This window comes from Solanum tuberosum, unplaced genomic scaffold (assembly GCF_000226075.1).
Source record: "Solanum tuberosum cultivar DM 1-3 516 R44 unplaced genomic scaffold, SolTub_3.0 scf00009, whole genome shotgun sequence".
Taxonomy (NCBI): domain Eukaryota; kingdom Viridiplantae; phylum Streptophyta; class Magnoliopsida; order Solanales; family Solanaceae; genus Solanum; species Solanum tuberosum.
In genome coordinates, this window is record NW_006238935.1 from 2,006,344 (window position 1) to 2,023,092 (window position 16,749).

The following is a 16,749-nucleotide window of genomic DNA, read 5'->3' on the forward strand; positions in this document are numbered from 1 at the left end:
AGCCATGCTATCTGAAATATCTGATTGGATTTCAGATTGTTGTTCCATTAACTTTTAAGTATTTTTATATCTTTAGTGAACCACATCATTATTACATAACGGGAATAATGGAACAACGAAAATATTTAATATTAATAGATACAGAACGAGAAGAAAACGACATTACAAGGGAATTAGTAACGGAAGAAGAAATAATAACTACGGAACAATCGTGCCCCGAACTACCAAAAGCATTAATGTATACCGAAGAAACTACAGAAAAAGAAATAATCATCGGAGGAGTACCAATAGTAATAAAATAATCCAGATCAATATTTATATTCAAAAAAATCATTTACCATCTATTTCATTGTGCAAAACCTACAAGGAAAAAACTAATTAACAAAAAAATAAAAATTCACACTCACCCAAAAGATTAGCTGAAAATGAAGTAAAAAAATAATTAGAGGTAAAGGGAAAGAGGAGAGGGTGATGGAAAAATAATAAGTTAAGGGGAAAATGATATGATATTTGTTTGTGGGAATGTTACATGGGAAGGGCCGGGAAGGGGAATGGTTATATGGTTGGTTTGAAAACTTTAAGAGAATTAGTGGGAAACTTTGGCTTATAGGCTATTTTATTGTTTTGGAGGGGAAAATATTAAAATTTACTTGTGATGCACAAAAAACGCTTTTTCTTTTTAATGTCTATTAACAAGTAACTAATTAATTAAAATTTGACTTTAGTATTACAAAATCTTAAATAAAGTTAACATTCAAGAAAAAATAAACATTAATGAATATGACTATATAAGATATCTTAATACGAATTATAGTACTACTATATATAAGATAAAACGTTGATGTGAAATTGGATAGATAAATTAGAAAAAATATTCAATTCTATCTTAATAGATTAAAAAAATAGAGGATCAAAGATTACAATCCAGTTGAGATGAAGAAGCAGAATGTGTGTATATATAATGAAATTTACTTTCAACATTAATTGCTATATATCATATAGTTTTGAAAAGTATCAAAGCAAATTTTTGGGGGTTGATAATCGCCACAAACTATCTGACTTATGGCAATTTTATAACCTCCTTAATAAAACCACCACAATAACATTTATATTGTGGGAGTTAGAAAAAGTGTTACAAAATGAATTAATAGTGGAGTTTTTAAAACCTTCCTCAAGTTAACCGCCATAAATTGAGCATTTTTTTTATAGTGGAATACTGGATGTACCGATGCTAAATCATTAGGCAACTCAAGTTCGTAAGCAACCTTGCCAATACGCCTCAAAATATGATATTGGGGCATGTACCGGGGACTAAGTTTACCTTTCTTTCCAAACCTCATGACAGTCTTCACAGTGAAATTTTCAAGTAGACCCAATCATCAATATTAAATTCTAGTTCTCTTCTTCTAACATCGGAATAGGACTTTTGTCGACTTTGACCCATTTTCAACTTCTCAAGAATAAGTCAAACTTTTTTCATAGCCTCATGCACCAAATTGGGCCCTATCAAAGAAACCTCACCAACTTCAAACCAACCTATAAGAGACCTACACCTCCTTTCATAAAGAGCCTCATACGGTGCCATCCCAATGCTAGAATGATAGTTATTATTATAAGCAAACTCTATCAAAAGAAAATGATTATTCCAATTTCCCTTGAAATCAATCACACATGCTCTTACATGTCTTCTAAAGTCTGTATGATACACTCGACTTGTCCATCAGTCTTAGGATGAAAAGTTGTGCTAAGTTTCACTTGATTACCAAGACCTTTTTGAAACGACTTGCAAAATTGATATGTAAACTGAGTACCTCGATCAGAGATAATGGACAGAGGCACTCCATGAAACCTTACCATTTCCCTAATATAAAGGTTGGCATAATTCTCCGATGAGAATGAAGTCTTAACAGGAAAAAAGTGAACCGATTTCTTCATTTGGTCCACAATGACCTAAATTGAATCAATTTTTCAATGAGTGCGGGGTAAACCTATAATGAAGTCCATGTTTAAATATTTCCACTTCAACGTAGGAATACTAATGTTTTGAGTCAAACCACCTGGTTTCTGATGCTCAATTTTCACTTGTTAGCAATTTGGACACTTAGCCACAAATTTCACAATATATTTCTTCATCCCATTCCACCAACAAACTTCTCACAGATCATGGTATATCTTGGTGGCTCGCGGATGAAATAGAATACCAAGAACTATGAGCTTATGTTAGAATCCGATTCTTCAATTCATCAACATTTGAAACACATAACCGACCTTGATATCGAAGGACAATATCTCCCTCTTGGGATAAAGCCTCAATGGCTTTTTCATAAATGAATTTCTTCAAGTCAACTAATACTGGATCAAGATCTTGCTTAGCCTTCACATCCAATACTAAAGACGATTTTGAAACATTAAGAACAATTACACAACCTTCCTTTGAATCAACCAAACGAACACCCAATCGGGCCAGTTTATGAACATCACGAACTAAATCCTTCTTATCATCCTTGACATGAGCTACACTACCCATCAATAACTGACTAAGAGCATCCACCACCACATTCGCCTTTTCAGGATGATATAGGAAACTTATGACGTAATACTTTAACAACTCAAGCCACATCCTTTGGTGAATATTCAAATCTTTTTGAGTAAACACATGCTTCAAACTCTTGTGATCACTGAAAACATCTACCATCCAAGTAGTGTCTTCAAATATTTAAAGGAAACACCACTGCCGCTAACTCCAAATCATGAGTCAGATAATTATTTTCATGCACTTTCAATTGACTTGAAACATAAGTAATGACTTTAAGATGTTGTATCAAAACACAACCAAGACCAATCCATAAAGCATCACAACAAATCACAAGACCATTCAATCCTTCGGGTAATGTCAAAATAAGGTGTGAAGTGAGTCTATCCTTCAACTCTTGGAAACTCTTCTACAAGCTTTCGACCATAGAAAGTTCACTTTCTTTTGTGTCAATGTCATCAAGGGTGAAGCAATAGAGGAAAACTCTCCCACGAACCTTCTATAGTAATCGAACAAACCCAAGAAACTCCATACATCTAAAGCAAACAAGGGTCTAGGATAATTCTTAACCGCCTCAGTTTGTTTAGGATCAACTTGAATACTTTCACCGAAGATAATATGGCAAACAAAAGCAATGGACCTCAACTAAAACTCACTTGCTAAAATTAGCATACAATTCACGGTCTTTGAGAATTCGCAACACGATCCTCAAATGATCAACATGTCCATCCTCACTCCATGAATAAATCAAAATATCATCTATAAATACAATTACAAGCATGTCAATATATTGCTTAAAGACCCTATTCATTAAATCTGAAAACGCCGCCAGCTCATTAGTCAAGCCAAAAAACATCACAAAAAAACTCATAATGACCATACTGAGTTCAAAAGTTTGTCTTCGGAATGTCTATTTTTTCACCTTCAATTGGTGATAACCTGACTGGAAGCCAATCTTAGAAAAATAACTCGCTCCTTGGAGTTGATCAAACAAATCATCTGTCATTGGAATATGATACTTATTCATAATGGTAACCTTGTTCAATTGTTCTAACAAATGCATATTCAGAGTGACTCGTCCGTCTTTCGAACAAACAACACCGGATCACCCCATGGTGAGATACTCGATCTAATAAAACCTTTATCCAATAAATCTATCAATTGATCTTTTAACTCCTTAAGTTCTATCAAAGCCATTCGATAAGGAGAAATAGAGATAGGTTGCCTATATGGGAGAAGGTCAATACTGAAGTCTATTTCCTTTTCTATAGGAATAATAAGAAGATCATCAAGAAACACTTTCAGAAACTCATTTACTATCGGGACTGACTCAAGAGTAGGGATCTCAAAATCTATATCCCTAACCCCAATAAGATGATAAATGCAACCCTTAGAAATCATCTTTCTAGCCTTTAGGCAAGTTACAAGCTAACCCTTAAGAACATAATTTCACCCTTCCCATGACATGATAGGTTCATTTGGAACCTTAAAAGTGACCAATCAGGTCAAACAATCTATAGAAGCATAACATGCATGGAGCAAATTTATACCAAGAATAAAATCAAAATCTAATTAATCAAGCTCGACAAGATCAACGTGAGTGACTTTATAAGAAACAGAAATATGAAAATTTCTATAGACTCTCTTAGCCACAATAGCATCACCCACGGGAGTAGAGACATGAAAATGGATTAGAAAGGATTTTGGGACCAACATCAAATCTCATGGCCACATAAGGATTAATAAAAGATAAGGTAGCACTCAGATCAATCAAGGCATAAACATCAAGATGAAAGACTTTTAGCATGCAAGTCACCATATTCGAAGAACTCTCACAATTTTGTCGAGTCTGAAAGGTATAAAATTTATTTTACTTCGGGGCACCCAAATCAGAACCACTAGGTGGAACTTGTCTACCATCATTTCCCTTAGTAGCAAGCAATAGACAACCGCTCATCTTGTGACAATTCTTCCCAAACTTAGACAACCATCTGTATTGGACACACACTTGCCCTCATGTTTCATACCACACCTAGTGCAATCGGGGTTAGAAGATCCATTATAACCACCTTATTGAGGCTTAGGGTTAGGCACCCTATCCTTGTTGAACTTAGGATCCAGTGTATTAGAAGATCCTTCTCTGGAGAACTTTTGTCGAAATTGAGGACACCCTTGTCCATCAGACCTAGAATGAGAAAAGTCACCATCACTTGTCCTTGCGCTCTTGGAATTTTTTGCCCTTTCCTTGAGTTTTTCCTATTTAATTTGTTAGATGTATCATCAAACGAGAAATATCTATTTCCTTGATGAACATGGTGGTGTGACACTCTTTGACAACAAAGTCAGACACACCCAACACAAGCTTACTTGTCCTTGCCCTAGAGTAGGCAACCATAGTTAGAGCATACTTAGACAATTGAGTAAACTTCAAAACATACTTATTCACACTCATATTTCCTTGTCGGAGGTTAATAAACTCAAGTACTTTTGCTTCTCTCATTTTAAGAGGAAAAAAACGATCAAAAAAAGCTTCTTTAAATTTCTCCCCATCAAGAGGACCCGCATCAATAGCCCTCTCACTCTTCAATTGTTCAAACCATACTTTAGCAACACCCTTGAGTTGGTAAGCGGTTAACTCCACTTTTTCAACCGTAGACAATCCCATAACACCCACTACATTATACACATCATTAATGAACTCTTGAGGATTCTCATCAACCTTAGACACATGAAACTCTGGAGGATTTATCCTAGTGAAGTCATTTATTCTTATTGGCGTCGTACCTATATTTGGGCTCACAAGAGCGTTAGCTTCTCTATTGGATTGGGTTGTCATTGACTTGACCCAACACTTGGAAAGCGGCTTGGGATTGTTAATTTCTCAACCAAAGGATCAATTAGAAGTTGAGGAATCTCAAGATCCATATTGTCGTTGCCAACATTCCTTCTCAAATAAGCTCTTCAAGGGGCCATATCCTAAAAATGATCAAACACAATTTAGAAGAAAGGTATTTATAGTGATAGACTCTATGACACAACTTTAGAGTAATGAAAGAAATAAAGTTCCCTAAATGTTTTGTAGCCTTCTATTCATAAATATGGCATGCTTGACACATATGAACAAGACTCTACTCAATGTGTCTTATTAGACATCCTACGACCTTTTCTAAAACTTTATTCTCTGAATACCAAGTTTGTCATGATCCAAAGTACACCCTATACATGACATGACATATAGGACCCTAAAAGTCCCTACACAATCCATTTGACATACATATAAATAATATAATAGACAAAGTAGGATCTTTTATATCAATAAATAAGTTTGACATTTAAAAACAGAAGTCTAACATAGTCTTGACAAGACTGTCTACAATATCAAAAGAAGTGGTTAGGATGTAACATGTACACCACGTACAACATCCAAAATATAAAGACACAAGAAAGCAATGAAGGTGACATCATCCTCGGAGTATGAGGACTCACAAAGTCTTCAAGTTTTTAAAGTGATCAACTAGCCACGAATGGAGGGAGAGGAGTCGTCAAGTCCTACATTAGTGAAATAATGTAGGTACAAGTATGCATCAGTATATGGAATGTACTAAGTATGAAGTATATTCATAAAAATGTAAACATGATCATAGGGGACATTTGAAAACATGATGTGCATGACCAATCTAAACATAGTAAAAACCTTTAAAGAAGAATCATAATCATGAACATGGTCAATGCATCTTGAGATCATAAAGGAAGCTTCATGAAACATTGAAAAATAACTTAATTCATTTTGTGGGACATTTACTATTAACTGACATAGACCACATGAGCTATAATGTGGAATATGATGTCTTGCTGCCACACCAAAAAGAGATGTCCTTGCTTGCCAAGGCAAAGACCTTAAACTTCTAGCTTAGGTGGATTCACTAGCTATATCACTTAAGACAACCTACGAGGGCACGTAATTAGGGACAAGGAGATTGCTACTGAGTTTCGACTTCTACTAATGGAAGAGCCTCTATCCCAATATCCTCTCGAAGCTACGTAAAATCCCAACGGAATTAATTATAAACATAATCATATCATCGTCCATGAAAGAGAAAAATAGATTACTAATCTAAGATAAAAATATCGTAGAATAACTCCTTAAATCTTGAATCATGCATGAGTGAGAAAACCTTTCACTAAATCATGATCCCTAATGTGAGAAAAACTTTCACAATTGAATTGATGTCAATCTTAAAGAAACCTAGATCATAAGACATTTTATTTCATAACATCATGCATAAGTTCATGAAAACATCATTCATTGATTCATAGCTTTCCTTAAATTCATGCAAATTAGGATTCATAGTCAAAATCATGATCAATGCATGTGTTCATATGGAATTGATTTGAAAGCATGTAATTGAGTCCAAACAATCATAATACGATCAAAATCAAATAATTTAAATCCATACAAATAAAAATCATGAGGAATTGAATGGAAGCCTAACCAATTTAGGAAAATTGAACTGGAGAATTTGAGAAGTCTTTAGGACTCAATAGGTAAATGGAACCCATTGATAAAATCCCTACATGCCTTGATAGCAAAGCCCTAGTAATTTGAGGAAAAAGACCCTGAAGACTTGAAGAACCCTAGAAATCCTTTGGGGGCCTTGGGGTGAACTTCTAAGAGAAACCCTTGGAGAGAATTGTGAGATGTCTTGGGGAATTAATGAAAGGGAATGGGTAGTTTTCTAGGAGTAAAATTAGATATAGAGTTTATTTATAGGGTAAAACGATGTAGTTTAAGAGTTAAAAGGATAGGAAAAGACCCAAATGTCTCAAACTTAAAACTGTCGGATGAGACATGTGGACTGACCTATGACCCGTATAAATTTCTACGGACCGTACGGATCATCTGTAGAACTAGATATAGGGGACCCAATTTTTGAATAGTCTCCACGAGACCACTATACGGTCTGTCTAAGATTCTACGGACCGTAGACCTAACCGTAGAACCTCTGAGCCAAAATCCTTCCAATAATTCTGAAATCAACTTCCACGAGACAGGTCTACAACCGGTCAAAACTTCCACGCCGTAGGAAAACTTCAGAGACCCAAAATCATGAAATCATTAAGACCATGTCTTTGACTGCCTTCTACGGATGGTAGAACCTTATACAATTCTACATTTTCTAGCACATTCGCCACATGTATTTCAATGCCTACCAAGTTTAAATAGTGGCATGTCGAGAGTTTGCTAAGATTACATAGCTAAAGAAAATATTTTATCTTATTTGAACATTAATATTACATATCCATGTATGTGTATGTATTTGGGGGACGGTCTCCATTATAAAGGAATCAGATTATCCAAAGAGTTGCCAACTTAGTTTTGTAAGCATGACCATATTCTTGTATTTACATTTCTGGACACCTAGAGCACCATTCATCTTATTACTTGTCACTCTGGTCTCATTTAACTAAGTGTAGTTTTCTTTGTATTTGTAGTACTCCTTATAAAGTTTCATTCGATACGATCAATTTGGTTAATGACATTGTAAAGAAGTTTTATAAATTGCATAAAATGTGTGGGGATACTATTTTTAGACAAGACTTTGTGAGGGTAGTCATTTCTAGTATTGTGAAACAAAAAATAAAAAAAAATCAACCCAACTAATTTTGATTGGAGGTTTTCAATTATGAAGTGAAAGTCTCTTTTACGGGTTTCTTATAAAATATAGGAAATCCTAAGTATTTTCTAAAATTGGTGCTTCCTTTAATTGCAACGATAATACATTGGGAGAGAACTTCCATACATAAAATAAAAATATATGGGATATTGAATTTCCCTGTCTCAAACCTCTAGTAGGTTCAAAAGGCGTGTACGAGTCCCATTTATTAGAATTGTGATTTTATTAGTGGTGATGCATGACATTATCAGGTTAGTGATTCTAGGCGGTAGGTGAAGATACTGGAGGGTATACCTTATGAACGACCCACTCAAGTTTATCAAAAGCATTTTCAAGATCAATTTTCATGATCATATTTGCATATTTACCTTTCATTTTTTTAAATGATGAAATATTTCTTGAACAATAATGGTATTATTAGCCGTGTGTCTATTTTTCAAGAACTTATTTGAAATGGTTCAATCAATTTAGTAGTTAGTGGCGTTAGTCTTCTAGTAATTATTTTAGTGATGATTTGTAAGAGGTATTGCAAAGACTGATGAGGTGATATTATTACATGTACAGGATACTGGCATTCTTACATTTAGGGATTAGACATACATGAGTAGTGTTTATATCTATTGGGACATATGCATTTTTAAAAGAATTTTTACAACATTCAATCACAGTTTGATAGGTCCCTTAGTTGGTCGGGTAAGAGGGAAACTATTATGATTTGTAGTAAAAAAAAATAGTTAAATTCATATGTTGCATCAACAATTTTTTCTTGGTCATAGGTGCAATTTTCTTCCTCCTATTGAAGAGACAACATCTAGGTTAATGAAGAATAAGGTATGTGATGCATGTCCTAGAGAAAAAACATGTCAAGTACTCATTCAAATAAAAAAATGACTAACAAAACTCTACCACTAGAGTTATTGTTAGTTTTATTAAGTTATGTTAGGAATAAAATATCTATCGTTATGTTTGTCCTAGTCTTTAGGAAGAAGTTTAAATGTGGGTTGTTGTCAAGTTTTTAGGAGAAAATCCTGGAGTAGTGGTTCCTAATTTTTAGCTTCAGTTTTTCTGCAATGAATCTATTTTATAAAAGGACTGCCGCAGGCAGCATAATAAAGTAGTCAGGAAATTTCTTTTTCACATACTGTCTCTGCTCTACTCCATCTATTTTCTGTTCTTTTTTTCTATCAGTGGTATCAACCCCAGGTTAGATTATAAAAAAGAAAAAGAAGAAAAACAGAGAAATAAACAGTAAGTTATGGCTTTAGAGAGCAATTACGTGCAAGCAACTACTCCACGTTTTGATGGACACTATGACCATTGGAGCATGCTGATGGAAAAAAATTTAAGGTCAAAGGAATATTGGCCAATTGTGGAGGTTGGTATCAGTGCTCCGGCGGAAGGCGAAACCTTGACGAATGCTCAAACAACAGAGTTTGAAGCAAGAAAGCTAAAAGATTTGAAGGCAAAAAATTACCTTTTTCAGTCTATTGAATGTCCAATCTTAGAAACTATTCCTTGCAAAGAAACTTCTAAAGATATATGGGACTCCATGAAAAAGAAATATCAAGGCACTACTAGAGTGAAGCGTGCACAACTTCAAGCCTTAAGAAGGGATTTTGAGACCTTGCAATGAAGGAAAGAGAGTCTATAATATGAGTTACTGCGCTAGAACAATGGAGATTAGCAACAAAATGTGATTCCATGGTGAAAAGATGAACGATATCACAATTGTTGAGAAGATATTACGCTCTTTGACGCCGAAGTATGATTATGTTGTTTGCTCCATTGAGGAGTCAAAAGATATAGATGAGTTATCGCTTGACGAATTGCAAAGCTCCTTATTGGTGCACGAGCAGAAGATGAATCGACATTCAACTTCTAATGAGCAAGTCTTGAAGGCGTCTACTTTTAATTCTTCCAATTGTAGAGAAAGGGGTAGAGCTGGGAGAGGGAGAGGAGATCGAGGAAATAGAGATGGAGGCAGCAAGTATGGCAACGGAAATTTTAGAGCCAATGATGACTACGACAAAAGTAGAGGGAGAGCTTTTGACAAATCTAAGATAGAATGTTATCGTTGCCATAAATTTGGTCATTATCGTTCTGAATGTCGTACAAGGCTACCTTATGAGAAGGAAGAAAAGTCAAATTTGCTGAGAATAAGGAAGGAGAAACCTTGTTAATGGCAGTTCATGTTGAAAACGAGCCCGAAGAGCAAGTTATTTGGTAATGTGGATACCGGTTGTAGTAACCATATGACTGGAAGTAAGTCTTCTTTTACTAATCTAAATAAAAACTTTCGGTCGACAGTTAGTTTTGGTGATCTCTCAACAGTGAATGTGATGGGAAAGGGTAATATCAATTTTAGAACAAAAAATGGGTCTGTTGAAATCATATCTAATGTGTTTTATGTTCCTGCATTGAAAAGCAATTTATTGAGTGCTAGTCAGCTGTTAGAAAAAGGGTACCTCATTACGTTAAGGAATGATACATGTGAAATTTCTGATCCCTCCATAGGAGTTATTGCTTTTGTGAAAATGAGTCAGAACAGGTTGTTTCCTTTGAAGATTGAAAAGGTCCAATCTTACTATATGGTGGAAATGAAAAATCCTTCATGGTTGTGGCATTTTCGATATGGTCACTTGAACTTTGGTGGCATGAAGATCCTTCAAAGGAAGAGTATGGTGACATGGTTTCCTAAAATTGTTGTTCCATCTCAAGTTTGTGAATAATGTGTTGTTGGAAAATAACATCATTCTCAATTTCCCAAAAATAAGTCATGGAGAGCCAATGAGGTATTAGGGCTGGTACACTCGGATATTTGTGGACCATTAACACCAATCTCTAATGGGGGCAAAAGGTATTATATTACATTTATTGACGATTATTCCAGGAAGACTTGGGTGTACATTCTACAAGAAAAATCAGAGGCCTTTAATGTATTTAAAAGCTTTCAAGCACGTGTGGAGAATGAGACTGGCAGGACCATTAAGAACCTTCGGACAGATCGCGGAGGATAATATTTCTCTAAGGTATTTGATGAATTTTGTGAGACTCGTGGCATTTGGAAACAACTCACAATAGCATATACACCGCAACAAAACGGTGTGGCAGAGAGGAAGAATAGAACCATTCTCAACATGGTTCATAGTTTGCTGGCTCGGGGAAGAGTTCCAAAGGAATTTTGGCCAGAAGTAGTGAATTAGAGCATTCACATCTTGAACAGAAGTCCCACTTTTGCTCTTCGAGATGTAACACCCGAGGAAGCTTGAAGCGGAAGGAAACCGGCAGTAGACCACTTCAAAATTCTTGGGTCCATTGCTTATGCACATGTTCCAGAAGAAAAAAGACAGAAGCTTGATGATAGAGGTGAGAAATGTGTTTTTCTTGGTGTTAGTGAGGCATCCAATGCATACAAGCTATTCAATCCATTGACAAAGAAGGTTGTGACCAGCAGAGATGTAGTTTTTGATGAGGAGAACACTTGGGATTGGAATATACATCAATCTACTCCTATCTTAATTAATAATGAAGTCGAAGAAGCAGTTGCAACACCTGAAATTTCTGATATTTCTGAAATTTCTACGGAAACAGTTGATGAAATTTCACCACCAGTTTTGGAAGAAATTGATGCACCTGATCAGCCTCTTCGTCGTGCTCGCAGAAGGCTCGTGTGGATGATAGACTATAAGGTAACAAGAATTCATGTTAATAAATATGTTTCCAACTTTGCATTGTTTGCAGATTACGATCCTACAACCTTTGAGAATGTCGTCAAAAAGGGAAAATGGAGGAAAGCTATGGATGATGAGATTGATGTTATTGAAAGAAATAGCACCTGGGAGTTATCAGATCTTCCAAAGGGACATAAAACCATAGGTGACAAGTGGGTCTATAAGACGAAACTCAAAGAAAATGGTGAAATAGACAAGTATAAGGCGTGATTGGTGGCTAAGGGATACAAGCAAGAACATGGTGTGGACTACACAAAAGTCTTTGCTCCAGTTTCAAGGCATTACACTATCAGAATGATAATTGCCATGGCGGTACAAAATTTGTGGCCTATCTTTCAGTTGGATGTCAAATCAGTTTTCCTAAATGGATACTTGGAGGAAGAGGTATTTATCGAGCAACCTTCTGGTTACATAAAAATTGAAGATGAGCATAAGGTATACAAGTTGAAAAAGGCTCTTTACGGACTAAAACAAGCTCCACAAGCTTGGTATAGTCGCATTGAGGCTTACTTTCTAAAATTTGGTTTCCAGAAATGTCCATATGAACACTCTCTCTTTGTTAAAATTGGAGAATCTGGAAAAATGCTCATAGTGTGTTTATATGTTGATGATCTTATATTTACTAGGAATGATAATGTCATGTTTTCTGATTTTAATAGATCTATGATGGATGAATTCGAGATGTCTGATCTTGGTAAGATGCATTATTTTCTTGGTTTAGAAGTAGTGCAATCTGTTGATGGGATATTTGTTTCCCAAAAGAAATATGTGCGGAAAATTTTAGATCGATTCAAGATGAAGAATTGCATTCCCGTCTATACTCCAGTTGAGTTTGGTTTGAAGCTAAACAAAGTTGGAAGAAGAGATATGGTAGACAACACGCTCTACAGGCAAATTGTAGGTAGTTTGATGTATCTTACCGCTACAAGGCCTGACATCATGTATGTTGTAAGTTTTATAAGCAGGTATATGGAGAGTCCGGCAGAAATTCACTTGCTAGCTGCCAAGAGGATCCTTCGCTACTTACAAGGAACTAAGGATTTTGGTTTGTTCTACAAGAAGGGTGAAAAGTCTTATCTGATTGGTTTTGCTGACAGCAACTACGCAGGAGATCAAGACGACAGAAAGAGTACTTCAGGCTATGTTTATTTACTAGGCACAACGGCTGTTTCATGGTCTTCCAGGAAGCAAAAAATTGTCACTTTATCTAGTACTGAAGCGAAATTTGTTGCTGCTACAACTTGTGCTTGTCAAGCTGTTTGGTTGAGGTAGGATTTCTTGAAGGAACTACAATTCAAACAAGAAAAGCAACTACAATTTTCTGTGACAATAACTCTGCCATTAAGCTATCAAAAAATCATGTTTTACATGGAAGAAGCAAGCACATTGATGTGAAGTATTATTTCTTGCGAGATCTCAATAATGAAGGAACAATAGAGTTGTAGTACTGCCGAAGTTAAGATCAGTTGGCGGACATTTTTACTAAACCTCTCAGGTTTCTCACTTTCCAAAATCTGAGGAGGTTAATGGGTATCGACACTATGGAAGAACTCAAGAAGCTGAAGTTAAACTAAAGCTTGAAAGCTTTCAGTTTAAGAGAGGGTGTTAGTTTTAATAAGTTATGTTAGGAATAAAATATCTATCGTTATGTTTGTCCTAGTCTTTAGGAAGAAGTTTAAATGTGAGTTGTTGTCAAGTTTTTAGGAGAAAATCTTGGAGTAGTGGCTCCTAATTTTTAGCTTCAGTTTTTCTGCAATGTACCTGTTTTATAAAAGGACTGCTGCAGGCAGGGTAATAAAGTAGTCAAGAAATTTCTTTTTCACATATTGCCTCTGCTCTACTCCATCTATTTTCTGTTCTTTTTTTCTATCAGTTATTACACATGGATATTTGCGGATCGATGAAGGTTCAAAGTAGAGGAGGAAATATTGCATGTTTGTAATTGTTGATGACTACTTTAGATTTAGCTGAACCTTATTTCTTGCTTACAAGGTGTTGAATTTTGTGTTAAATTATTAAAATTAGAAGAACTAAATTGCATTTCAAACTCACATGTCAAAATTTTAGTCATGTGTATTTGAAGTTAGCCTTGAAAAGTCAGGTAAAATTTCAATTAAAATATCCAAAACTTAGCTCATTCAAGCCCACTATATGTCTGTAGGCTTTGATGGGTCATACCAAATTTCAAGCAAAACTGTTTGAAGTTTGATCTTCACAAGGTCAGACTTGACAAATAAATATCTTAAGATTGACATGAATTTTAGCTTTAGTAACATACATCTGAAAATGTTCCCAAATCAACTAATTTGTAAAGGAAAAATACATAAAATCCCCCCTGAACTTGGCAGCATAATTTACTTTAGAACTTTAACTTTATGGGTAATTATTTACATCCCTAATCTTATTGCAAGTGAATTTAATAGCACCTTACATATACAATACCAGTTTCATACTCATGGGTGAAGTGCACGCGCACCACCTAAGTGACACCTCGGTGCCACATCGATGACATGTCAGATAATTGAAAAAAACTATATTTTTTCTTTATTTTTACTTTCCCACATCTTTTAAAATTTTATTTTCACTCTTCACCCACCCTCTTCATTATTTCATTTGGGTCAATTTTTTAACATCCAAAATTTCACATTGATTGATTCATTTATTTTTCATTGCTTTGCAATTATTCACTATTACTTCCATCAATACTTATATCAATCACCATACTTTTTTTTCCAACTAGGTGAAACTATCAACTTATATCAACAATGGCGATTTTAAATTTATGCAAAATTGATATGCTAATTTTTTAGATTTGCTATTACTTTTCTTGTTTCACTTCTTAATGCATATTCAAGTATAGAATAAGTAACGTTTAAAGTTATATGAAAAATTCTTTTTTAAGAAAAATCGAATCTTAAAAGTGAAGAATAAAGAAAATTATGTGAATCTTGAATGTGATTTTCTATTTTTGTTTAACGAAAAAATGTATAGGATGTAGAGTTTGATGAAGGAGAAAGTGGATGGGTCGGGGTTGGGGTAGGATGCGGTGGGAGTTTGAGGAAGAAAAGACAAGCAGGGGAGGTGGGGTTTTGAGAAAGGGGTGGAGGGGTTTGAAGAAGAACAAGAATGGGTTGGTGGGGGCTTCTTTTTTTTTTTCCATATATATAATGCTAGTGGGACCATTATTTAAAAAAAATAAAAGTTACGCGCCTTCAACTTTTTTGCTTTTCTTTTTTGGTCACGTCATCTATTAAGGTGGTATTAAATTCACACGAAATTAAATTAGGGGGATAAATAAATATCCGTATAGTTTAAGTGTTAAAGTAAGTTATGCTGCCAAGTTCAGGAAAGGTTTTATGTATTTTCTCATTTGTAAAACTAAATTAAAAAGTGGGTACAAGTTCAATAACGACCCCAAAATGGATATGTGTGCACTTCTTCCCAAAACTAATTACTGCCACTAATCAATATAAAAAAAATAAAATATTAATTATAATATATATATATATATATATCAATAAAGCATGTCTGCATAGTATGCCTATAAACTCAAACATTTTGTAGCTACAAGAAACTTGAGTTATTGATCACGTGATGATTATTGTGTGCTCCATAACATTTTCATAAGTGATAACATTATATGTACACAAATCTTATTCATTCTGACAGTCTTTAACGAAAACAAGTAATGATCTTTCTTATTCACTTTGAAACATGTCAAATATAGGTGAGGTGTATGCGTCCCTAGCATGAATCAATAAAGAAAGTTTAACCTTTAAAATAGGTATTCTTTGAGTCATTTCAAAAGTTGGCATATTCTAATTGGTGCACTTATCATCAACTGGTCTTTGAAAAATTTAAAAAGTTGAACAATATCCAAATCAAATTTCAAATATCCCCTTAAAATTTTATTAAAGCTCTCACTTAATCATGTGATATACATACCTGCTGAAAATGTATTTCTTCCATAAGTCATCGATCATTTCTCCATAATAGTAAACATTGTTTTCAACCAATTATTATCCACAAGATCATATTTCTCAAGCATATCATGCCATGCATTTAAAAATTATCCTCATACCCATAAAGTGATTTGTTAAAATCTCTTTGAAATGATGAATTAGCTCTAAAGCTATGATTAGGATGTTTAAATGCATTTTTTAAGTGTCACATACATAGTCGATGATATGTACGGGGCATATAAATGAGATTGCGAAAGCTATTGCAGGATCTTGATCTATCATGAATGTTTGTGGTTTATCTGCAAACTAAAGAATGCGTTAAAAAGTCATTCAAAGTATTTAGATGATTCTTCATACAAGAGAGTTGCACAAAATATAACCATTTCCCTATATGGTTATTCAAATCAACAAATAATGCCAAGGATCGATACTTTTTGTTTGTCATATACGTAGTATCAAATGACACACCATATCCATAGATCTTAAAATCTTTTATCATCTTTGCATCAATCCAAAATACATTAGTTATCAAACTATCATCATCTAACTGTAAAGAAAATTGCAAAAATAGAATCTTCTGGTGTTCGTGTCTCAAATAATTGACCAAGCTACGAGCCACCTCATGTTTCAAATATTCTTGTCTTTTACTCCTAAGATAATTCTTGTGATCTCGCTTTGTGTAAACTAGAAAGGATTGTTCTCCAGCTTGACCAACAACATAGTCAAATGAAGCTTTAGGACCGTTGACATCCAATTTTGGTTCTCCATATTTAATTAATTAAGTTTTCATAATAATGATAATAACAATAATGACAATAATATATATATATATATATATATATATATAT

At 34.5% G+C, this 16,749-nt stretch overlaps 1 protein-coding gene across 1 annotated transcript; it reads left to right on the forward strand.

The window, feature by feature from the left end:
- Positions 1 to 12,245: 12,245 nt before the first annotated feature.
- Positions 12,246 to 13,211, forward strand: LOC107061562 (uncharacterized mitochondrial protein AtMg00810-like). Its single transcript, XM_015311000.1, has one exon. The coding sequence runs from the start codon at positions 12,246 to 12,248 to the stop codon at positions 13,209 to 13,211; it is 966 nt and encodes a 321-aa protein (XP_015166486.1).
- Positions 13,212 to 16,749: the final 3,538 nt, after the last annotated feature.

What these genes read in the sequence shown, in the direction of transcription:
- LOC107061562 (XM_015311000.1), top strand. Translation starts at nt 12,246, where the DNA reads ATGGCGGTACAAAATTTGTGGCCTATCTTTCAGTTGGATGTCAAATCA.